Source organism: Bos grunniens, chromosome 2, assembly GCF_055505025.1.
Source record: "Bos grunniens cultivar Pamir isolate PY7600 chromosome 2, Bosgru_T2T1.0, whole genome shotgun sequence".
Taxonomy (NCBI): Eukaryota; Metazoa; Chordata; class Mammalia; order Artiodactyla; family Bovidae; genus Bos; species Bos grunniens.
This window is the reverse complement of record NC_141166.1, coordinates 91,959,135-91,984,366: the sequence shown is the minus strand read 5'-3', so window position 1 is coordinate 91,984,366 and position 25,232 is coordinate 91,959,135. Positions and strand designations below refer to the sequence as shown.

General features: G+C 41.1%; 1 protein-coding gene across 2 annotated transcripts; it reads left to right on the top strand.

The window, feature by feature from the left end:
- The first annotated feature begins 201 nt into the window (after positions 1 to 201).
- RBM43 (RNA binding motif protein 43) lies at positions 202 to 12,077 on the top strand. 2 transcript variants are annotated; one of them, XM_086352749.1, is made up of 4 exons: positions 202 to 596; positions 7,573 to 7,780; positions 8,841 to 8,929; positions 9,723 to 12,077. In XM_086352749.1, the coding sequence occupies exons 1-4, from the start codon at positions 594 to 596 to the stop codon at positions 10,452 to 10,454; spliced, it is 1,032 nt and encodes a 343-aa protein (XP_086208875.1). In that variant the 5' UTR covers positions 202 to 593; the 3' UTR covers positions 10,455 to 12,077. The 2 variants fall into 2 exon arrangements, with proteins under 2 accessions (XP_086208875.1, XP_086208884.1); XM_086352758.1 differs by having other exon boundaries at positions 467 to 678.
- The last annotated feature ends 13,155 nt before the right edge of the window (positions 12,078 to 25,232 follow it).

The following is a 25,232-nucleotide window of genomic DNA, read 5'->3' as shown; positions in this document are numbered from 1 at the left end:
TTCTTGTGGAATTGGATTTCTGCATACTAGTCAGCCACCTGCTTTTCTTACTCATGCTCTCTTTGACTCTGAAGCTATGTATATAGATTCCCTGTGTCCCCAATAGGTGTCTGGCTGAGGAATCTGAGCACAGGGTGGACAGGGTGGTGAGCTCTTTTCTGGCAGGGACAGTGAGCCGTCCATCCTGCGCCCTGCACACGTGGCTACTGGCCCTGGGTAGGTGACAGAGGAGAAACAAGCATGGCGTGGTGGGAACAGGGCTAGGGAGATAATAAGGGCGTAAAGAAGGATCATTCAGATTCTACTGCGCACAGGACACAGCCCCGGGGAGAATCCCCGCATTCCCGCCGGGGAATCCTCTGGCCTCTCTCCAGCTTGGTTTCAAAAGTTGCAAAACTACCGGGGGCGTCCTGACAGCCGCTGTCCCAGGTCCCTGCTCCCCTCCCGAGGCCTCCAGGCCGCAGAACCGCGGGGTGGGGTGGAGGGGCGGTCTCCAAGAGAGAAGAGAAAACCGAAACCAAAACCTGTCCTCCAGCCCAGGCTCCCCCATCTCTGGGCCCCGCCGGCCGCCGAAGGCGAGTCTCTCCTCCGCCATGGCAAGTTGCTTTTGTTTTGGGTTTTGCAGGGCCGAGTGGTCCCCGTGCCGTCATCCGGTCCCCCAAGATGCGGAGGACGGGCGTGAGTGAGGGGTGACCGGGGGAGGCGCGAGTAGGAACCCCAGAGGCAAACCCAGTCCAGCCTTTCCGCACCTGCAGGGGTGGCATTTCGGCACGCTCCTGAAATTGACCGCGGCTGTGCGGCCAGCTCCGAAGGCGCGCATCGCCGCGGCCGCCTCCCGCACCGAGCTGGCCGGGACACAGTCGCTTGGTCGAGGAGTGGCAGTGTTAGGGCTAACTGTTGTCCTCCCACGCTTTGGGGAACAGGAGCGGAGAGAATTGCCCAGAAATGGACGCCACCGTTTCCTTTGTTAACGGGCCAGCCAGAAGGGTTGGAGCCAAGGACACAAGTTGGGAAAGCAGCCTGGTGTCTTAGCGGGAATTCTTTTCTCTTGCGACCTTAGTTCTTTCTCTAGACACAAAGGGCTTTGTGTTGTCACCATCTTTCAAGAACTGTTAGCAAATTTAAGATTTAGACTTCCGTGTTCTTTCCATCGGGTGGGGAAAATCCCCTGGAGGAGGACATGGCAACCCACTCCAGTATTCTCGTCTGGGAAATCCCGTAGTCAGAAAGGAACCTGGAGGTTCAAAGTCCAGGGCGGTCCCACAGAGCGGGACAAGACAGAGCCACTAAACAGGCAGGCTCCTTTTTTCCATCAAGCTCCTGAAAACAGTGGCAGGGGCCCTCCATTTCAGGTGAGAAAGGCCAAAGCAGTTGTGAGTTTCAAGTGTGATTTTGTTTACCGTGGGCGGTAAAGGCAACGTGAAGGAAACCAATTTTAAGAAAAGGAATGTAAGTCAACGAAGTGGATAAATTTAATTATCTCTCCCTAGTGCTTTCCTTACAAAAATAAATTCAGTTTTTCTTTATATCTTTTTGCTTTCTGATAGGATGGTCAAAAATCTCTTAAAACGTATCACTGATACAGGGGAAATGCCATCACCTTGATACCTCCTGGTCAGAATGTTGCTCTTATTTCAAAAAAATTGTATCTCCATGTGATAACTATTGAAAGGGCTATCTCCAAGACCTCTCTTTTTCTTCTTAATGGTTGATGGAAGAGATGAATAGCTGTCTGTTGATTTCAAAGATAAACTTTAGACATTTGAATAAAGAAATATGACACTAGTATTGCTGAAGGTAGTGGCGAAGAAGTAAGATTCTCTGAATTTAAATCGATTGAAAGGTTTTCTTTGATATTGATGAAGGACAAAAAGGATGCTTATTCATTAGCCACTTTAACCACAGACTGTTAGAGCCAGATGCATAGTAAGTCAAGACAAATCTTGTATGAAACAAGAGTCCCTGAATGTCTGAATAGTCTGTCATTTTTTTTTTTTCCCCTCTTCTAGAACTATTTTGAGATAATTACATCTTACAGTTGGGGCCAAGATGGAGGAACACATTTTTATATTTTTCCTGTCTCCTATGCAATCTAGTTGTCCCCAAATATTTTAAGAAACTGTTTTGCTCCATTGAAAGTACCTACCATAACAAAGAGTCAATTATGAATTTCCTTTTTAGGAAACACGAAAGACCTTTGCTTTCTTTGTCTCAACAGAAGCTATTTGCATCCTCCACTCGTGTCCCTTTGTTTTGCTGTGAACTCTGTTTGCATTTTTAATTAAATTTGACCATTAATTAAAATTTGACCTCAGCCATCAAGGTCTCTCTTTCATGAAGTCTTCTTTGACTGCTTTAGCCAGCATTAACCTTGCTTCTTAATTCTGAATGGCTTCTATTGTGTGTTTTAGCATTTTCTTGTGAATGGTCTTGTATCCTTCTCACATTTTCGATTGTTGGTCTATTCTTCTTGTAAAGAAGAAGACCTTCCTCTTTTTGTGTCTACCAAGCACTGCTAAAATGATTTATATATGTGTCTGGCTCCTCCTCACCCATAAGGGAGGTCCCCTTTGTGTGTGTTTTGGTAATCCTAAAGCCTATCCAGGTGCCCCACACATAATAAATGTTCAGTAAATTTTTATGGTGGAACAATTTCAGGGTAAGGGGTGTTTTATATCTTGTTTGTGTCATCTTTGGTACCCAACATATTGCCAGGGATAGAGCACATGCTTAGTTAATACTGTATTAGTTAACTGATCAACTGATTGACAAGATATTATGTATTCTAAGAAATGCAGGTACATTTTTGCCATCCTATTTTAATAACTACAGGCTGAAATGTCAAAGGAGATACTGAGAGATCAGTTATCATTGACTTCAGTCATTTTCTATAGAATTCCTGTTGTGATAAATGAGGATTTCACTGAAGTGAACTCTGGCTTTTCCCTTCTTCCAAGTTTGGAAGTTTTAATAGTATTTTAAATTCTCCTATGGACTATTTTTGTTTCTTTCATAAAACACTTAAGATTTTGATAGTATTTACATGATTTTCTGTAATGTAAGTTAGATTTTTCTTTTTTTCTCAACTTCTGTTAGTTTTGCCTTTATTCTTCTATTGAGAGGGTTGAATGATTCCATATTATTCTGTAATCATATTTAAGTCTTCTGTAATTTTGAAGATTTTTACAGAATTCGCCTAAAGGTTTATGAGTGTTCATATTATTATGCAAACTGTAAATATTGTATACAGCAGGGTCTAATAGATTCTGTATTACTTTTTCTCCTTTTGGCCCAATGTCATGTGTATTTTTCCTTTTTCCAGTTACAAAAAAATATTCCTAACAGCTGTGTCAAACAGAGTCTTTATTTGTAGTCTGTAATTTATTCCAAACATGCCATGCTTTAATTTTCTGATGATCTTTAGGCTTGGGCTTTTTCAAATACCAGAAAGAGTGGGAGGGGTATTGGCTCTGGGGTGCCAGCACCCATACTAGCGAGTCAGATTCCCCCTAGAATGTTCATTTAGTTTTGTCTTGCTGCTAGCTTTTCAACTAATCATTCTGTCCCTTTTTTAATTTCTGAGGTTCTGCCAAGAAGGTTGTTCCCTTTCCATTGCAGCCCCCTCTTCTTTACTCTGGGTTTCCCCTGTCATATCCTTCCACATACTTTTATGTCTTTCCAGTCTTCAAGAAATTTGTTGGAATCTCTCCTGTGCTGCTGATTGTTCCCCTTAACTGGATTTATTCTCTTTTTTATTCTATTTTCATTTTTATTTTAATGTACTTTTGGGATAGGACATTGTATGTGTGCTTAGACTGTTTTCTTTATCAGGGAGGTCAGAGCAGTTTGCCTATCGCCAGTGAAGTCTGACTCTGAGTATACAGACTCCTCTGAACTGACAACCAAAACATCTTTGGGATCGATCAACCATGACTTGGACCCATGAGACATCCTGTCCTCCTTGGGGATAATTTGGGAATAGATTATAACTGAGCTTTGCTGCAATCAGGCTGGACTACCTATAGAAGCATTGGGAGAAGTTTATAGGTCCAGTTCCCTAAATGAGCTGGGGAATAAATTAAAACATTAATATAAGAAGTTAAGAGAGAGTGTATTATAATCATAATCCCTTATGATTATACAGTGGAAGTGAGAAATAGATTTAAGGGACTAGATCTGATAGAGGGCCTGATGAACTATGGACGGAGGTTCGTGACATTGTACAGGAGACAAGGATCAAGACCATCCCCAAGAAAAAGAAATGCAAAAAGGCAAAATGGCTGTTTGAGGAGGCCTTACAAATAGCTGTGAAAAGAAGAGAAGTGAAAAGCAAAGGAGGAAAGGAAAGAAATACCCATTTGAATGCAGAGTTCCAAAGAATAGCAAGGAGAGATAAGAAAGCCTTCTTCAGCGATCAATGCAAAGAAATAGAGGAAAACAACAGAATGGGAAAGACTAGGATCTCTTCAAGAAAATCAGAGATACCAAAGGAACATTTCATGCAAAGATGAGCTCGATAAAGGACAGAAATGGTATGGACCTAACGGAAGCAGAAGATATTAAGAAGAGATGGCAAGAATACACAGAGGAACTGTACAAAAAAGATCTTCACAACCCAGATAATCACGATGGTGTGATCACTGACCTAGAGCCAGACATCCTGGAATGTGAAGTCAAGTGGGCCTTAGAAAGCATCGCTACGAACAAAGCTAGTGGAGGTGATGGAATTCCAGTTGAGCTATTCCAAATCCTGAAAGATGATGCTGTGAAAGTGCTGCACTCAATATGCCAGCAAATTTGGAACACTCAGCAGTGGCCACAGGACTGGAAAAGGTCAGTTTTCATTCCGATCCCAAAGAAAGGCAATGCCAAAGAATGCTCAAACTACCGCACAATCGCACTCATCTCACACGCTAGTAAAGTAATGCTCAAAATTCTCCAAGCCAGGCTTCAGCAGTACGTGAACCATGAACTTCCTGATGTTCAAGCTGGTTTTAGAAAAGGCAGAAGAACCAGAGATCAAATTGCCAACATCCGCTGGATCATAGAAAAAGCAAGAGAGTTCCAGAAAACCATCTATTTCTGCTTTATTGAATATGCCAAAGCCTTTGACTGTGTGCATCACAATAAACTGTGGAAAATTCTTGAAGAGATGGGAATACCAGACCACCTGATCTGCCTCTTGAGAAATCTGTATGCAGGTCAGGAAGCAACAGTTAGAACTGGACATGGAACAACAGACTGGTTCCAAATAGGAAAAGGAGTATGCCAAGGCTGTATATTGTCACCCTGTTTATTTAACTTGTATGCAGAGTACATCATGAGAAATGCTGGACTGGAAGAAACACAAACTGGAATCAAGATTTCAGGGAGAAATATCAATAACCTCAGATATGCAGATGACACCACCCTTATGGCAGAAAGTGAAGAGGAACTAAAAAGCCTCTTGATGAAAGTGAAAGTGGAGAGTGAAAAAGGTGGCTTAAAGCTCAACATTCAGAAAACGAAGATCATGGCATCCGGTCCCACCACTTCATGGGAAATAGATGGGGAAACAGTGGAAACAGTGTCAGACTTTATTTTTCTGGGCTCCAAAATCATTACAGATGGTGACTGCAGCCATGAAATTAAAAGACGCTTACTCCTTGGAAGGAAAGTTATGACCAACCTAGATAGCATATTGAAAAGCAGAGACATTACTTCGTCAACAAAGGTCCATCTAGTCAAGGCTATGGTTTTTCCTGTGGTCATGTATGGATGTGAGAGTTGGACTGTGAAGCAGGCTGAGCGCCAAAGAATTGATGCTTTTGAACTGTGGTGTTGGAGAAGACTCTTGAGAGTCCCTTGGACTGCAAGGAGATCCAACCAGTCCATTCTGAAGAGAGATCAGCCCTGGGATTTCTTTGGAAGGACTGATGCTAAAGCTGAAACTCCAGTACTTTGGCCACCTCATGTGAAGAGTTGACTCATTGGAAAAGACTCTGATGCTGGGAGGGATTGGGGGCAGGAGGAGAAGGGGGCAACAGAGGATGAGATGGCTGGATGGCATCACTGACTCGATGGACGTGAGTCTGAGTGAATTCCGGGAGTTGGTGATGGACAGGGAGGCCTGGCGTGCTGCGATTCACGGGGTCGCAAAGAGTCGGACACGATTGAGTGACTGATCTGATCTGATCTGATCTGATGAAAGTGAAAGTGGAGAGTGAAAAAGTTAGCTTAAAACTCAACATTCAGAAAACTGAGATCATGGCATCCGGTTGCATCACTTCCTGGCAAATAAATGGGGAAACAGTGGAAAGAGTGGCTGACTTTATTTTTCTGGGTTCCAAAATCACTGCAGATGTTGATTGCAGCCATGAAATTAAAAGACGCTTACTCCTTGGAAGGAAAGTTATGGCCAACCTAGACAGCATATATTAAAAGCAGAGACTTTGCCAACAAAGGTCCGTCTAGTCAAGGCCATGGTTTTTCCAATGGTCATGTACGGATGTGAGAGTTGGACTATAAAGAAAGCTGAGCACCAAAAAATTGATGCTTTTGAACTGTGGTGTTGGAGAAGACTCTTGAGAGTCCCTTGGACTGCAAGGAGATCCAACCAGTCCATCCTAAAGGAGACCAGTCCTGGGTGGTCATTGGAAGGACTGATGTTGAAACTGAAACTCCAATATTTTGGCCACCTAATGCGAAGAACTGACTCACTAGAAAAGACCCTGATGCTGGGAAAGTTTGAAGGCAGGAGGAGAAGGGGACGACAGAGGATGAGATGATTGGATGGCATCACCGACTCAATGGATATGAGTTTGGGTAAACTCTGGGAGTTGGTGATGGACAGGGAGGCCTGGTGTGCTGCAGTTCATGGGGTTGCAAAGAGTCAGACACGACTGAGCGACTGAACTGAACTGAACTGAATTGAGAGTGAGCTCAGGGAAGGATCTGCTTGCAGCTGATCCTCTGTGCCCAGGGTTCCATGGTCTGCAATAGCATGTGCTCTCAGTGGTTGGTTTGTATCTCAGATGTGTGCTGAAAGGTAGGGTTTACTCCACTGCAGTCCCAATATTATTGGTAGGGTTTCATTTATTTATTTTTTTATGGTGACTTTTCCCTAGTTTTGACCGAAAAAAAGAGAGAATGTATTTCTTATTGTCATATGTACTTTCAACTCTACATTTAAGAAGACATGTGGTCAACTCCAAACTACCACATTTTGTGATTAGCTTGACTTAAAAAAAAAATTTATTTAGAAAACTCTCTCTTAATTTTTTCCTTTGTGATTACAGTTATTTTTAGGTCTTTCTAACATCTGACAAATATTAAGCAGTGTTTTCCATTTCTTAAAAGAAGGCTTTACATTTTCCATTTTAACTCTCAAATTTATGTAGCATTTATGATGGTATATGGTGTGAGGCCAGGCTCCTTTCCTTGATATTTTTCTTTTCAGGTATCTGATCAGTCCCAGAGGGCCTTTATTAAATAAAGGCTATGAAATATAATAGCCTTTCCCACTGGTGTGTAATATTGCCTATATTAAGTAGAATCATATGCTTAAAATGTGTCCTGTTGTTTCTTTCACAGGCATCAGTTTTGAATGTTAAGGAATCCAAAGCTTCTGAAAGAACAGTAGTAGTTGCTGATCTTCCAGTTGATCTTAATGACCAGTTAGTGACCACATTAGTGAAGATTCACTTTGAAGATACTGACAATGGGGGTGGAGTTGTTGAAGATGTGACATATCCAACAAGAACTAAGGGAGTTGCATATGTAACATTCAAAGAAAAAACAGGTATTTCCAAATCAAATTTTTATAACCTTAGAAATACTTTCTGGAATGAAATTAAAAATTGAATTTCAGTAGAATAATTCATGAGATGGTTGGATAGCATCACCAACTTGATGGACGTGAGTTTGAGCAAACTGAGATAGTGAAGGACAGGGAAGCCTGGTGTGCTGCAGTTCATGGAATCACAAAGAGAAGGACACAGCTTAGTGACTAAACAACAGCAGCAACAAAAACAACAACAAAATGATTTATGGGATTGGTAAAGTTTAAATTTAAAAAACAGTACTTCTATTCTTGAATATAAAAGTGGCGCAGTAGTGCGTTAGGAAGAATATATGTGGAAGTGCCTTATGATAGAGTTGTCAGTAACTGAAAAAGTCTTAAAGACTTCTTGTTTTCTGTATTTTATATCCATTTATATCATGAGATAAAGGTGATACATTTTATCGTAGAAAACTTGTAAAATACAAAAAAAAGCCCCACAAAAGCTATCTGTAATCTCATAAACAAGCACTGCTTTATTAATGGGAAAGTTGGACTGGGGAAATGGGGCTTGGACCTGAGGTCACGTTGAGCCATTCTCTTCCTGGCCTACACCTGACATAGGTGAGAAAGTTGGGTTTGCGGAGCTGTTCACCCCTGTAGCCTCATGGATGGTGCATGCCAATGCCTTGAGAGAACGCGGAGGGAAGGAGAATTAGTGAAGGAGACTGAGCAGGTCAGCCAGTGACTCAGAGGAAAACCAGCCGGGATAGTGTGATATCCTGGATTCAGAAAGGTGAAGTCTCCTCATGACCATAATTAACAGAGTGGTGGGGGATTTACTTTTAGGTGTTTGTTATATATGTAACATACATAACATGCATGTGTTTTATATATATATATATATATGTATAAATTTTAATATGTTAAACTAGAAGGAAAAAGGATTTAAATGCTGAATTTAGAGGAAAAACAGAAAAAATCTTAGGTATTTTAAAAGAACTGAACATCTCTATTACTATTCATTAAAATAATTATTACTGTATCCACAAACCTTTCTGATGGTCCCTCTTCCACTTAGTTGCAGAGAATGTCGTCAGAAAAAAGAAACACTCTCTAGCAGGCATGGCTGGATCTGCTCAACTCATAGTCTCCCACTTCAGTGAAAAGGTAGGTGTGATGCTGAAGCCATGTTGATTGTCTAGATCCCATGTTTTCTGCCAGGTGTCTCCTACACAGGAGGCACAAAGCACCCTCACCCCATGACTTCTAGAAAAGAAAGTGCAAGCTCCTTAACCTGGGTCAGTGTTAAAGGCCTGTGTCTTGAAAGTTTTTTGGTTATTGCTTGTTCTGTTTTCCTGTTTTTCTATGATGCTCTTGATACTTTTAAAGTGACAATGAGCTCTTATACTGTCATGGATGATGTCTGGCATCTATCTGAAGACTTATTTTGTGGGGTAAAAAACCAATTTGGATGAACATTAAAAAGGAGCTTTGAAGACACGGGTAAGGAGGAAGTAAGAGGAAAAAGTAAAATTCAAAGCATTGATTTAAAACTATTCTGTAACAAAGGTAGGGTTCTCTGCAGCCATCCAATGACCTTCTCATGAGGAGGGAGGGCTCTCTCCAGGGACCCCTATCCACCGAGCACCACTGGAACGGTTTATCTATGCATTCTGCTTAAAACTTTGATTCAAAAAACATTCTGCCTCTAAATAATATTTAATCCACTCTATTTGGGGGAATCCAGTGAGGAACTGTGAACCCCAAATGGAACACTGTGGCCTTGATAGGTTGTGGGGCCCCTGTAATGGGCAGTTATGGGGCAAGAAGCAAAACTGTGTGAGGCTTTGGAGGCCTGGTTAGGGCTGCTGCTGGGCAGACAGAAAGTGGCAAAACAAGATTGGATTTATGCAGTCTTTCCCCCAGGTGGTGCTGTTTTAACTTCTCTGTTTAATTTTAGATCTTCAGCTCTGTAAAGGCTGTCCTTGATCTTTCTGTTTTTCGGAGTCAAATCCGTCTAGAAAGTCTGGTAATGGACCTGAAAAGGGAAATCCCAACGTTATGCTTCAGTCCTTTGGAAGCCAACGGAAGAATCTCCGTTCAAGGAACATTTCTGGCTATCGAGAAGCTCAAAGAATCTTTGCTATTAAAAGCAAGTTTTCTTTTAGAAAACAGTAGGAATAGACAGAGCCCCAGGGGAAGTACACGGAGAAGCAGTCACTCTTTAAAGCCACCCAGGTCGTTGACACCCGAGACTACGAAAAGAGGAGAAAGTCTTGTTCTTGACACAGATACTTTCCTTTACCTGAAGAAGAGGACAAAATTTTATGAAAGCACACTGAGAAGATTTCATGTTCTATGTCAAGAGACAGTGGATGGTGAAATTACCACACTTTGTATAAAGAATGCTCAAGGTGGTTCTCAGTCAAACAATGAAAAAAAGGTAAAAGAGTCCATTGAGAAATATTCACATATTCTTCACTTTGAGCTTAGAAAGGAGACATTTATTTTGGAAGGAAAGGAAGATAGAGAGAAAGAAAATATTAAGTTGGCGTGTGAGCGGCTAAGTTTGAATTACCTTCAGGTTCTGGTTAATTTCTATAAGACACACATCGATGTTATAGGATCTCCTCCTGACACATACTTGTTTAAAAAAGAGGTCATGGAATTAATAAGACAAAAAGTTAGGTAATAAAATCCTCAGCAGTAGTGACAAGAAGGGCTGATTGATTCCTTCCCTTACTGAGCAGTGGTGATGTCATGCGTGATGCCAGCTTTATACACATTATCTCATTTAATTTTTTTTTTTTTTGGCTGTATCGCACAGCTTATGGGATCTTAGTTCCCCAACCAGGGATCAAACCTGGGCCCCCTGCAGTGGAAGTGCCGAGTCCTAACCACTGGACTGCCAGGGAGCTCTCTATGTCATTTAATTCTTGTGACCTCTTTCATCATAGGCATTGCCATTCTCATGCTACAGGAGAAGAGACTAGGATTTGAGAAGGCAAAAACCCTTGTCTGAAGTTATGTAGCTGTCCATCAGTAAGGGTTAAACCCAAAGATAATATCTAAGGTATAAAACTTAAAAAAACTCACTAAACTTTGAGGAAACCTCACTTTTTCTGCAATCCCAAATTCTTAGGAAAAAAAAATAGCCTTCAGTGAACTCAAACTGGGGCTCTGTGACAACCTCGAGGGGTGGGAGGTGGGAGGGAGGTCCAGAGGGAGGGGGCATGTATATACCCATGGCTGATTCATGTTGATATATGGCAGAAACCAACACAATATTGTAAAGCAATTATCCTTCAATTAAAAATAAATAAATTTTAAAAAGAGCCTTCATTCTAACATATAAGAAGTTTGATTATTATTATGCCATTGACAATATTTATACCTTTATAAAGTTACATAAGCTTAACATTTATAAAGTTTATGTTTACTACTAACAATTAAAATGTTAGCAAAACTTGCCTGAGAAACTACTTAGATGGTAGGTATTTCTGATTCAGGTAGTCACTACTTGACTAAATCCCGTATTGGTATAAGGCTACTGGACATACAGGACATTTTTCCTGCCGCTTACTTAGCCTAACTGCTTATATAAAATGTTGATTCTCTTGTTGAAATTATGTAGTGTCTATTTTATAGTTGTAAAAGTAATAGCATTTCAGCAATAGGATCATGGTGATGGGAATAAGAGCATACACTTACTTGCTAGGCATAAGTTTAAGTGCATTGCCTATCTTTACTCATTCAGTCCTGACAGGAACCCTGTGAGGTAGGCGCTGTCTTTATCTTCCTTTCTCAGATGAGGAAACTGGTGCCCAGTGACGTAATGTAACTTGCCCGTGCTCTTGGTTAGTGAACTGTTCTTCTCCCTTTCATAGTCTTCTGAATGCTACTTAAACAATTGAGAAATGATTCCTTAAAGATGACAGAAGGATTTGAAAATTTTTTTACTGAAGAAGGGAAGTAAAACTTGTAAGTGGGTTGTCTGTGACTGTCTGCATTTAATTTAGCATTAAGCCAGTTTTCAGTATCTGGGGAACTGCAGAGACCCTCCCAGGATTATAAAACACACATCTTGCTCATCACAATGTAAACAAACAGATTATGATGATTTGAACTGTTTGTAGCAGTAGAAAAGCTTAAGACAAATCTATGTGCTTTCCTTTTTCTTAGCTACCTAAATCCCAACTATGTAAATTATCTCCATTTCTTTAAATGTCTTATTTCATTTCTGTACGGCTAAACTTTTTGTCATGGGAAACTTCTGTTTATATTAAGTACCCAATAAAGTATCTTTAAAAAGGTGTTTGATTTTCATTTTGCTTCTGGGGGTATTGTCTCAGTCTAGTTCCGATCAGGAGAGAGGAGGCGCACAGTAATTTGAACAGGCAAAGTTTAAGATAAAGGATTGTTAGCAATGACAGGGAATTGGGATAATGAGGGATTGGCTCATAAGAAATAGAGAAAACTCTACCAGATAGAGAAATAGCAGATATAAGGAGTTTAGATAGAGCACCCAATGAAGAACCTCCTCCCATCCACCATGCACCCCAGAACTGAAATCCAGACTTCGCTGGAGGGTTTGTGCCAGGGGATCTTGCTAGAAATCCATCCTCTAGGGTACTGGAAGAGTCTGTTCATAGTCGGTAGCTGACCAGGGACCCGCCCTTACAACATGCCTGAGAGGGTTTCTGCTGGCCAGTGTGTACTACAGCTGCTGAATGGGGGGAGGCCTTCTTTCGGGGGTTGGGGGGGCTGGACACGAGAGCAGCCGCCCATGCTGCAGGAGCCTAATGTTGGAGAAGCTGCCTGTGCTGAAAAAGCTGGATAAGTATGGGGTGGGGACTCTGGATTCTGAAGAGCCTGCCAATTTAATCCACTGAAGTAGGAACACTTTCTTCCCGCAGTGCCTCTCCAGTGCCCTCTACTGAGAAAGCCTAACATCTTGTCAGCTACAAGGGGGAAATATTTAAAGGGCCCAGATTTGTTACTGACTGGGAGAAGGCAATGGCAAGCCACTCCAGCACTCTTGCCTGGAAAATCCCATGGACAGAGGAACCTGGTAGGCTGCAGTCCATGGGGTCGCGAAGAGTTGGACACGACTGAGCGACTTCACTTTCACTCTTCACTTTCATGCATTGGAGAAGGAAATGGCAACCCACTCCAGTGTTCTTGCCTGGAGAATCCCAGGGGAGGCAGAGCCTGGTGGGCTGCTGTCTCTGGGGTCGCACAGAGTCGGACACGACTGAAGTGACTTAGCAGCAGCAGGCATAGAGGATGAATTTAAAGCTGAGTTAATAAATTGATAACTGATGCAGTTATACTTGATACCTGCACAGGTTTTCATTATTACCACAAGTTTAACACCCATAGAATAGCCTGTCAACAAAGAGCTGGGTCGGAGTGATGATCATTCCTTGATTGTGTTCAGTTCAGTTCACTCACTCAGTCGTGTCCGACTCTTTGCGACCCCATGAAACACAGCACGCCAGGCCTCCCTGTCCGTCACCAACTCCTGGAGTTCACCCAGACTCACGTCCATCGAGTCAGTGATGCCATCCAGCCATCTCATCCTCTGGCGTCCCCTTCTCCTCCTGTCCCTAATCCCTCCCAGCATCAGAGTCTTTTCCAATGAGTTAACTCTTCGCATGAGGTGGCCAAAGTACTGGAGTTTCAGCTTTAGCATCATTCCTTCCAAAGAAATCCCAGGGCTGATCTCCTTCAGAATGGACTGGTTGGATCTCCTTGCGGTCCAAGGGACTCTCAAGAGTCTTCAACACCACAGTTCAAAAGCATCAATTCTTTGGCGCTCAGCCTTCTTCACAGTCCAACTCTTACATCCATACATGACCCCTGGAAAAACCATAGCCTTGACTAGATGGACCTTTGTTGGCAAAGTAACGTCTCTGCTTTTTAACATGCTGTCTAGGTTGGTCATAACTTTCCTTCCAAGGAGTAAGCGTCTTTTAATTTCATGGCTGTAGACTGCTGCTAACTGGTTTATGGGTATGAACATTGCATCTTCTGTTTGAGAAGATTATTATTGTTTCACATATTGTATATAAATTGTTTTACATATTGATGTCCATTTTAGAGTTCATTTAGTGATACTCTCCTTATAATATGTTTGTGTAACCAATTTCTATCCTTAATAAAAACTGACTCTTTAATCTTCAAAATGGTTGTAGTGATTTTTATTAAAATTTATTTTTGAACATTACTGGTGCCTAGGAATATAATGTGAATTCTGTTCCGTGTCAAGCCTAAACCCTCCTATGTGTCTTCCATTGGGAGAAAAACCCATCATTTAATTAGATAGTAAGTTGGTACTTTTCAAAGAGGCTGCAGAATGTGATAAGAGCCATTATCAAATTAAAAAAAGATGTGTGGGTTTCAGCTCATGATGAACAAAGGAAAAGAGTAGGAGAAAGGACTCTGAAACATTTAAGTAAGAAACTCAGGGATTTTTTTCTGTGCTTGTCCTCTGGGTTCTGGAGGCAACAGTGTGACGTTAACAGAAATGTTCACTGACTCTTTAGAATTCAACGTGTAGTCTGGCGGAGAAAAGATAAACAAGCCATTACAGCAGGGCTTGCTATACACACAGAGAAGCACTTGGGGTAGAGTTGGAGAGTCAGTTCTTACCTATGATATGTTAGTCATTTCCCAATTCTTAGCACACTTCTCATGGAAAAAAGTGTGTTAAAGTTTTATCTACCTTATTATTGAGGAGTAAATGAGCATAATGACAAAACTGATTCAAAAAGAACATAAGAAATGAAATTTAAAAGTCAACAGGAGAAAGCATGTTAGTAAAAACTGCTAAATTAGAAACAAAACTTGTCAGTGCAATAAACCTGATTTGGAAGGTTGTTTTCTCAGCTAAACAAAATAATCACACCTTAGCAGTTTTTTAAGAAGTTAAACTTCTAATTTTACAGAGTTGTATAATGTCATTGCCCTAATCAATTGTGATATTAAGTGAAACGGACTTATATTCCTCAAAAGAGATGACTCAAAAGTGGGCTTATTAGAGCTTGTCTAGCATGGCATTAAAAGGTCACAAAATTATTTTTTGCCTTCTCTTTGTGTTTTGAGTAATTTTCTTCAATAAGTGTCAGGAGAAGCTCCCAGAGTTTATGGATGAGAGCCTATGGATGGATGTTAGTCCAATGGAGGGATGAGAAGGGAGAGCAGGACAGTACTTGGTTTGGTAGTTTAGGGATGGCTGAATTTCTCTTTTAATGCTCTGTAAAAAAGGTCATTTATTGGATAAAATATAGGAATGCAAACACTGCCAAATCACCAGTAAAGATTTTACTCCAGTATTTTCTTTTTTCCAAATAATGCCTATTTACAAATCATGGGATATTTGTGCTTTTTCATATATGAAATTATTATTTAATATATGGAATTTTAATTTGTAGAATTTTAACTGCATTTAGCCGTTTAGAAGTTAAAGTTCTGAGTACATTGTCAATATAATAAAATTTAGCTATAAAGTATGTTGCTATTCAGAAATTAAAAATTACAACTAAACCTTGGACAAATAGTGCATTTTGTATTGCTTTTATGCTACTGCCTTTCTCTGAGAACAGAGCATCTCTCAATTTCCACTAATAACCTATATAGGGACTAACTGGATGGCTCTTAAAAATGCTTTTACATATAAATATAAAATCATACTTCAAAATGAGAAGGATGGCTGAATCTTGACAGCTTTAGTTATTATATACAACTTCTAACTTAGGGACAAGATTCTTTGATTCCTCTATAGAAAACTCACATATATAAAGGAGTAAAGGGAAGGAAATGTCAAATTTGCCTTGAGAATTTCTCCATCTATGCCTTGTTAGCGACAAGGTATGGAGCTCCCCAAAGACAGTAGTTTAAGGAATGTAACTATCCTGTCAAACTGTCATTACTCTAGGACCATTTCCTGGAATACTGGCTTAGGAAACTCAAGTGGGAACTTTTCCATCTTCTCCACCCACCCTTTCCCTTTCATCTTTTACCTCCTCCAAACTGAGTGCTTCTGGGAAAATTCCTCACCCCTCTAGCTTCAGTGTTCTCAGTTGTAATCTGAAAATAATACCTATTTTTCAAGGTTCTTGAGTTTTAGAAAACATGTTAAGCAAGAGATGGTCAAGAATAGTAGTTGTAGCAAATTCCCTGGTGGTCTGGTGATTAGGACTCCACATTTTCATTGATGACACCATGGGTTCAATCCGTAGTTGGCTAACAAAGGCACTTTGCTAAGCTGTTCAGTGCAGCCAAAAAAAAAAAAGAATAGTGGTTATCATGTTAAGAACTTGGTAACACCAACAGCCCAAGAAAAGCTCCCTTTGCCTGGAATACCTCATCTCAGAGCTGGCACCAACGTGTTACCCAAACTGGAAAACAAAGAGTCATTCTGGGTTTCTTCTCCTTTCCATTTATGTAGCCACCACCTTAGATCAGGCCTAGGTCATTTCTTGCCTGATCTAGAGGGTTGAGTAGTATTCCCTCAAAATTCACGTCCTCTTGTAACTTCAGAATATGACCTTATTTGGAAACAGGGTCTTTGTAGATGTGGTTAGTTAAGAGTGAGGTCTTAACCCAGTGACTGGTGTTCTCTCAAGAAGGGGAGAGACTCAGAGGAAACAGGGAATATGCTCTTGTGATGACAAAGGCAGAGGGTGGAGTGACACGGCTACAGGAAGGCCAAGGACGGCAGGGAACCACAGGAACGGGGAGAGGCGAGGAAGATGTCTTCCCTGGAGTCCAGATTGAGTGCCATCCTGCCAATACTTTGATTTTAGGCTTCTAGCCTCCAGAACCGTGAGAGAATAAAGTTCTGTTGTTTTAAACCACCAGCTTTGTGGTAATTTGCGACGGCAGCTCCATAAACCCATACATATGGCTTTCCTTCAAAAAACTCCTGATCCTTGCACTGACTCTCTGTGTGGGACCCTGTTGCATGCTCTATATGCCCCTCTCTGTGATAGGATTTCACCGTACTTTTTGTTGGTTTCTTGTCTCCCTTTCCCACTACGTGGCTGTGGACTCCTTGAGGATTAGAAATTTTTTATAGGTTTTTCTTATAAGATTTTTCTTCTTGGCCATGCCATGTGATTCTTAGTTCCCTGACTAGGGATTGAATCCATGACCCCTGCAGAGGAAACAAGGAGTCTTCCACTGGACTGCCGGGGAATTTCCAAGGGCAGAAATTTTTGTCTTTTTTCTACTTTATCTATCCTCTGTTTATAACAGAGTGCCTGGCACAAAGTGGGCATTCCACAAATTAGGAAATACATGAACAATTTCTGCGTTCCTCACAGAATTTAGTACAGGATTTTGTACTGAAATAAATGTCTTATAAATGTGTGTTCATTGGAATTTTCTGTCTTTTTACATAGTTTTCCCACTTGCCAATATCATAAAGCTAATATCTCTAACCCTGTCTTTAGGATGTGTCCTCAATTCTTGTATCATTTCCTTTTGTATAGGAAATTCTAGCAAGACAAACTCAAGCAGGTTGGCCAGTTATTGCCCTGGCAGGAAAGCACTAGGCATGTTTTCTTAATTCCCTCCACTTGCCTAGCTCCTGATTAGGTTTCACCAGTAAGACAAAGATCGCTTGTGACTTAATTTGATTGTTATGAAGATTCACTGCATCTCTCTATGCTGGTATCTGGCTGTTGTCAGTTCTAGGAGCTCACTGGAGAAGTTATGAAGATTCACTTACTTGTGTAAGTATATTAAGAACATCCCACAGTTAACACTGCTTTCTGAGGAAAGCAATATGAGTAGAATATTAATACTTCCTTTTGATTTTCTATGGATTAAGGATGGGAGGAAATTAGTCTAACAAATATCTCATTGATTCAGATATTATAAGAAGATTAACTTAAAGAGTAGGGACTTTTAGGGAGGGGGTGAGTAGAGGGACATAAAATATAAAAAAGGTTCTTTTTGTTGTTGGAGAAATTTGTTTAAAATGAATAATTTCTTGAGGAGAATAAAAAGATAAAATATAAAAATGGTAGCCTTTTCCCGGGATGTATATGAAGATTGGGAGGAACAACTTGCTCCTGGTGAAGATAGACATTTGAGGTTTATCAAAAATGTCAACAAAGTTAGACAGTTCACTCACCTTCTTTCTCCCTGGCAAGGCACCTGTTGGACTGGAAAGCTCACAATTCCCTTCCCTTACCAAGCATTTTGGATTCTGTCTCCATACCGTCACTTGCTTTTGTTGCCTCCTTTCCATTCTCAGTGGCTCTACTGTAATGAGCTCATTCCTGAGCCATTATAATATTCTAACTGGCCTTTCTGGCTCTGCTCTCCCCACCCACACGCCCTCAATCCGCCCTGTATGCCACTACAAGATTACTGTGTCTACACTGATTAGTGGAATTTGAGAGCCTTCAACTGTCTGGCTGGTGTTAATTGTCCTACCCTGCAATTTCATTGCAACATTTAATCTTATGTTCTCCTTATCCATTTACAGCATGTGTTTTCTGATAGGTACAGCCTACTTAACGCTCATAAATGATCAGTGTTTTGTCATATATTAACTAATATTCTCTGTTTTTAAATTTCTAATGTTCAGAAGTGAATAAATTTTTCTTTATTTTCTTTTTATAAGCTAGAGCTAGTAGGCATCACTTACAAGTAGCACTGTGTCAGAAGAACACTGCCTATGTGGTAATCAAAAGTATAGAGACTGAGAGCTTGATAGAATAAGATCAAATTTTAGCAACGCTACTTACTGACTGATGACTTTGGGCCTTCAGTTTTCACATCTGTAAAACGGGAATAATAACTCTGACCTCATAAGGTTTTGAGCCGATACAGTGAAATTCCCATCCCAGGCTTGGCTCCTTGTAGTAAATGAGAGCCATTTCTGTCACACCTGTCACTCAGAGGAAAGAATTTGCCTTGGTTCGGAATAAATATAGTAAGATGATTTGAACAGTTTTCCTTATATTTGCTTTTGCTTCAAGCCTTTATCTATAATAGGAGGAACATGGGAAGGTTTAACTTCCTAGGTGGCTCAGTGGTAAAGAATCTGCCTGCTCATGCAGGAGACCTGGGTCTGATCCCTGGGTTGGGAAGATCCCCTGGAGAAGGAAATGGCAACCCACTCCAGTATTCTTGCCTGGGAAATCCCATGGGCAGAAGAGCCTGGCTGTCTGCAGTCCATGGGGGTACCAAAGAGGCAAACTTGACTTAGTGACTAAATAGCAGCATGGGAAGGCACTGCTTGATTTTACAAAATATCTCTTATAAAAGAGAACGCCCTCTTTTGTCTTCCCATAGGTACAAATGTATAACTGAAGCAGGATTCATTGTTTCACAGCATAATCTTGGGAGGGAATATCAGAATGTCTCAATATTTTCCAAGCCCCAGGGAAAGAGGAAGTGGTTTCTGTCCAGGCTGATGACAATAGGAGACTCCACTTCTCACCCTCTAAGAGAGCTGAGCTCTGGCTCTATTATGTTAAGGGACGTGACTTTCTGCAGCTTTTAGCCTCCGGGGGCCTTGGCCCAGCTAATAGATTCTGGAAGTTTTCAAATTTTCCCTTCGGATTTTTTTTTTTTTCTTTTTGTGAGTGGGGAAGCAGGCACATGAAGAGGGAGTACTGGAGTGTACGTCTGCAGTTAGCTGTCTGTCATCAACCACTATACATAGCAAACTGCTTTAAACCCCCTTTAAAATATTTTTAAATTTTGGCTGTGCTGGGTGTTTGCTGCTGCACAGGGTTTTGCTGTGCGAGCTTTTCTCTAGTTTCTGTGAGCAGGGGTTATCTTCATTTGAGTGCACCAGCTTCTGATTGCAAACAGAGCACAGTGCTTAGGGCACTCTGGCTTCAGGAGTTGCAGCACCTGAGCTCAACAGTTGTGGTTCCCTGGCTCCAGAACCCCGACTCAGTAGTTGTGACACACAGGCTTAGTTTCTCTAAGGCACGTGGGGTTCTCCTGGACCAAGGATGGAACTAGTGTCTCCTGCATCGGCAGGTGGATTGTTTACCACTGAGCCACCAGGAAAACCTTACTTACAACCTTTTTATTTTATTTTTTAACTTTACAATATTGTATTGGTTTTGCCATATATCAAAATGAATCCGCCACAGGTATACATGTGTTCCCCATCCTGAACCCTCCTTCCTCCTCCCTCCCTGTACCATCCCTCTGGGTCGTCCCAGCACACCAGCCCCAAGAATCCAGTATCGTGCATCGAACCTGGATTGGCGACTCATTTCATATATGATATTATACATATTTCAATGCCATTCTCCCAAATCATCCCACCCTCTCCCTCTCCCACAGAGTCCAAAAGACTGTTCTATACATCTGTGTCTCTTTTGCTGTCTCGTATACAGGGTTATTGTTACCATCTTTCTAAATTCCATATATATGTGTTAGTATACTGTATTGGTGTTTTTCTTTCTGGCTTACTTCATTCTGTATAATAGGCACCAGTTTCATCCACCTCATTAGAACTGATTCAAATGTATTCTTTTTAATGGCTGAGTAATACTCTATTGTGTATATGTATCACAGCTTTCTTATCCATTCATCTGCTGATGGACATCTAGGTTGCTTCCATGTCCTGGCTACTATAAACTGTGCTGCGATGAACTGATCTATTCTGTTCCATCACATGGGGGTATAAAATGGAACTCTTTTAAAATATTTAAATGGATGACTCTAATCCTTATTATTTTCCATTGTGAGAAGGCCTTTCTTCTTTTTTCTGGGGTCCTCACTGTCTCTGACTCTAAAATCCCAGGGATACTTTCTCAACCAGAGGGGTCAGAGCTGAAACAAAGCCAGCTGGTAAGCCCGCCCATTTGCCAGAGGACTTCATCCTAGTAAATTAATAAGTTATCAAAAGAGGTCTGTCATTTCAGTGTGTCAACCTAAATAAAGACGTAAAATGAGGCAAACTCAAATCACCAGAAACTGAATTTATTCAGGAATAGCTGAGGAACTGCAATTCGGGAAATGCAAGCTATGGCAAGTGATAGAGCATGTTGAGGGTTTAGGGAAAGGAATCCTTCATGATGGGGTGAGTTTCTGGGGGTATGCTCACTGGTCTGCAGATAGGTCTCCGTCTCCTTGTCAATCAGGCATTGATGCAATGTCTGTTTCAGCGTGTAGGCGCAGTCTTTCGAGGGCGCATGCGTGAAGGCAGCCATGTCTTCTCCTGCGGGCCCAATTTCGATCCACATTCTTTTGTAAGAGCGACCCTTGTCACCCAGGTGGTCAAGAGCAGTGCCCGTAGCAGTTTCTGCGGGTGAAAAAGGAAGGCTGGCTGGTGTCATACTCGGCGGTCTTCACTTCGCTCCAAGGTAGGCCAGCTCCTGAGGAGATGCTTCTTTAGGAACGGAGCTTGCTCTTCTCAGACAACACAATCCGTTGTCATTATTCGTGGACTCTGTATTTACAAATTCATCCATGCCGTAAAATGTATCTGCAACCCCCATTCCTGAACTTGAGCGCAAGCTCACAAAGTTTGAGTGGCCCTAAGGGCCTGTTCCCAGCTGAGGGGGGCCAAGGTAGCGCACAGGTTTTCCATTTCGGCTCTGTTGCTGTTGGCAGGTGTCTTCTGTATGGTATTCAGTGCCGTGTTTTTCACATGTCTGTGCTCTTTTGGGGGTGATTTTGCCTTTTTAAAGTGGCTGCTGTGCTGTGTAGTGTCCGTGGATGTCAGAAGGCTGCCATGGACTTTACTGAGAAAAGGCATGTGGTTGATAAACTTCGTTCAGGCATGACTTAAATACTGGATACGAATTCAGTGTTAATGAATCAATAGCATATATTAAACTAGGTGCCTTTCAGCAGAAGCTCGTGTAAAACAAGGTTCTTTGTTGATGTGTTGATGAAAGTGTTGTGACCAGAGGCTTGTGGGAATCTAACCCTGTGTTTGCCTGGAAGTCAAGGTCGGACACGACTGAGTGACTTCACTTTCACTTTTCACTTTCATGCATTGGAGAAAGAAATGGCAACCCACTCCAGTGTTCTTGCCTGGAGAATCCCAGGGACAGGGGAGCCTGGTGGGCTACCGCCTATGGGGTCACACAGAGTCGGGCACGACTGAACCGACTTAGCAGCAGCAAAGTTCAGTTGGGCTTCCCAGGTGGCTTAGTGGTAAAAAAATCCACCTGTAGTGCAGGAGCCACAGGAGACGCATGTTCGATCCCTGGGTTGGGAAGATCCCCTGGAGGAGGGCATAGCAACCACTCCAGTATTCGTACCTGGAGAATCCCATGGGCAGAGTAGCCTGGCTGTCTGCAGTCCATGCGGGTCCCAAAGAGTCAGACACGACTGAAGCGCCTTAGCACTCACCAGGCACAATGGTTCAGTACCATCAGTTATTTCAGTGTTTAGGGCAACTTAATGGGACAGAACTACCCCCGATAATGAGAACTGATAGTCTGGACAGCTCTTTTCCTGAGATGTGCCCATTGTGTCAGGAGGATGAGTCAGAAGTGGTCCTTCTGGAAGGACCAGGCTCTCCTAGTTCCATGGGGTCAGTGCTGGCCCTCTTGCTGTTCTTCATTGGGCTGGACGCAACCTGGGGGATGTCACTTTTTTGTCATTCATTGACATTTGCTTGGGTGGGACAGTGGGGGAGTGGCCTAGAGTGGGAAGGTAACCAGATATATGAGTGTGCAACTTCACCATCCATCATGGGGAGCCTTCCACTAACCCCAGTCCTGTGTCTCTCCTTTGAACCCAGCTGTGGAGGAAATTCCTCATTCTGGCCTCAGAATGAACTGTAGTGGGAATATCCACTGTCTTGCTCTCATTCCCTTCAACGTGTAATTGCAAAAATAAAACAATCAGACACTCATCCATTTCCCCAAGATCTGAGCTATCCAGTTGAAACCAAGGTCACCCTGATAGAGAGTGATGAAAACACTAAAAACATTATCTATTGGTCCTATTTCTATCATTCCTAGAATAAAACCTGAGGCTTCATTGGAGAGTGAGGAATAAATCAAGATTGCCTGCAGTCAAGTCAGGTTTGAGCTGGGCTGGAGATTGAATTCGTGTTTAATCAAAATTATATTGGATCTTATTGTTGAACCTTAGCTTTTTGTGAACAATTCGAAGGTGGCAGTGTTTTCCTAAATTTGGCATTCGCTTGACACAGTTGAAAAGATTTCTCACATGTTTAAGAGACCTGTCTTGAATAGCTAAGTTACTGCTACTCTGAGAATTTCTATATGAAGGACTTTGTGGGGGGTTGTTTAACTGGTATTTAAGAGAATGGGTATAATTTGTTTATTTTAATTGGAGGCTAATTACTTTACAATATTGTGGTGGTTTTTGCCATACATCAACATGAATCAGCCACGGGTGTACATGTGTTCCCCTATCCTGAATCCCCCTCCTACCTCACTCCCCATCCCCTCCCTCTGGGTTGTCCCAGAGCACTGGTTTTGAGTGCCCTGCTTTATGCATGGAACTTGCACTGGTTATCTATTTTACACATGGTAATATACATGTTTCAATGCTAGAGAATGGCTATAATTTATGCTTTGCTTCTTTTTCACTTTAATTCAGCTTTACGCTCTTCTTTCAGTAATGCATTTTAAAGAATGGCTGATGGCAGAACAATGACAGTTTTTAAACATAAACAAAAGTATGTTTAAAGCTTAACATTTTGGCAGAAAATGCATGCTTATCCACATACTTAACTCATAGATGTGAAAATTATTCAAGGCAAACAAGTCTTACTTGATTAGGTGTATCTGTTCTTGCTCTTTGTCTTTTTATATCGATTACAGCACTGTATAATCAATTATTATTTTCAAATATATTGATTTAGCACATGTTGATAAATAGCATCTATACCTCTCTCTTCTGGTGCTGCCTGCTACTATCTCCCAGTTCTAAGGATTGTTATAATAATCTGTTTTTCTTTCATTATATCTCTTTCTTCTGTTCTGTATTTCATTATCCTATGCAACTTCAAAAACAACTATAAGACATATATGTCTTATATCTTTTAGAGAAACTCCTATGTACCCTTCAAATACAGTAATGTATAGAATAAAACAATAGCAGTTTGAAAGAAAGGTACTGTTAAAACAATGGGGTGTCTGGGAAATAGCAGCAAGATATTCTACTATAAATGTACTTTGTAAATGGTAATGTAAATGGTAATGTTACTTTGAATGATGAAGTATGATCTTCCATGACAGAAAATATCGTGAGGATTGACTCTGTACTTGGCATTCAGTAACTTAACTTTCATTATCAAAAAGAAGAAATAATTCCTTTCTTATAGGAATCTCTTATAGAAAAGCACATGTAGTATGATATAAGAAACATGCAGCTACAAGGTTGAACAGCATGGAACAATAGTTCCATCATCAGGATTATTTTTCTGTTTCTTAATTGGTTTGAGAATCAGAAAGTTATAATTTGAAAAAAGCATTAGAGGGCGCCAGACCCCTTTCTGATGAATTGTTTGTCTTGGAGCTAGAGCACAACTCCAGCCCACACTTAGATCAGCCTGTAAGCTTGTGAATTTAGTGCTCATCTCAGTCCAGAGATGTGATTACCTGTGTATTTGAAAATTAAAAATGACAGATTTTAGAGAGTAAATTTTTACACATTAAAAGGGACTTAGACCTATTATCTGAAGGCAGTCTGTGGATCTTGTTTGGGCCCTGATTCAACGAAACCAGCCTGAAAAAGATGTTTGTGGGACAATTAGGGAAATTTAAACAGCCATAAATGTTACATTAGGGAACTATTGCTAATTTTACTAGGTGTGATAATGGTATCTTGGTAATGCTAAAAAATTTCTTTTAAATCCTACTAAAGATACATGCAGAAGAGTTTTTGCTTGAAATTATATGATGTCTATGAGTTGGTGATGGACAGGGAGGCCTGGCGTGCTGCGATTCATGGGGTCGTAAAGAGTCGGACACGACTGAGCGGCTGATCTGATCTGATCTGATGATTCATTATAAAATACTCCATAGTATAGTATGTGTGCATGTATGCATGTGTGTAATAATAGATGAAATAAGATTGACAGTATCTTGATAATTTCTGGAACTGGAGTTCATTATATTATTCTACTTTTGTGAGTAGCTTGAAACTTTTCATTAAAAGTAAAAATAAAAAACGCAGACATTATTTTCTCACAATTTATATTTATGATCTAATTGATGATCATTTTTGACTAAGGCATCTTTCTAAGGTTACAAGCTCATGCGTGTAAGAAAATCTCATCTTTTCCCCTGCAGGGTAGCAGAATATGTTACTCCAAACTCTGACTTTAGGAGTTTAGGACAATCTACCTCAGAATATGCTGCTTTGGTTTATTGATTATTTTGAGCTGTAGGCACTTTAAAAGCAGCAAGTGCAGGGAGAGGCTTTCTCCTAACTCCCCTTTTCTGCCTAAAGACAGATCCTCCCAAAGGAACTCAACTGTCATAAGTCCCCTCCC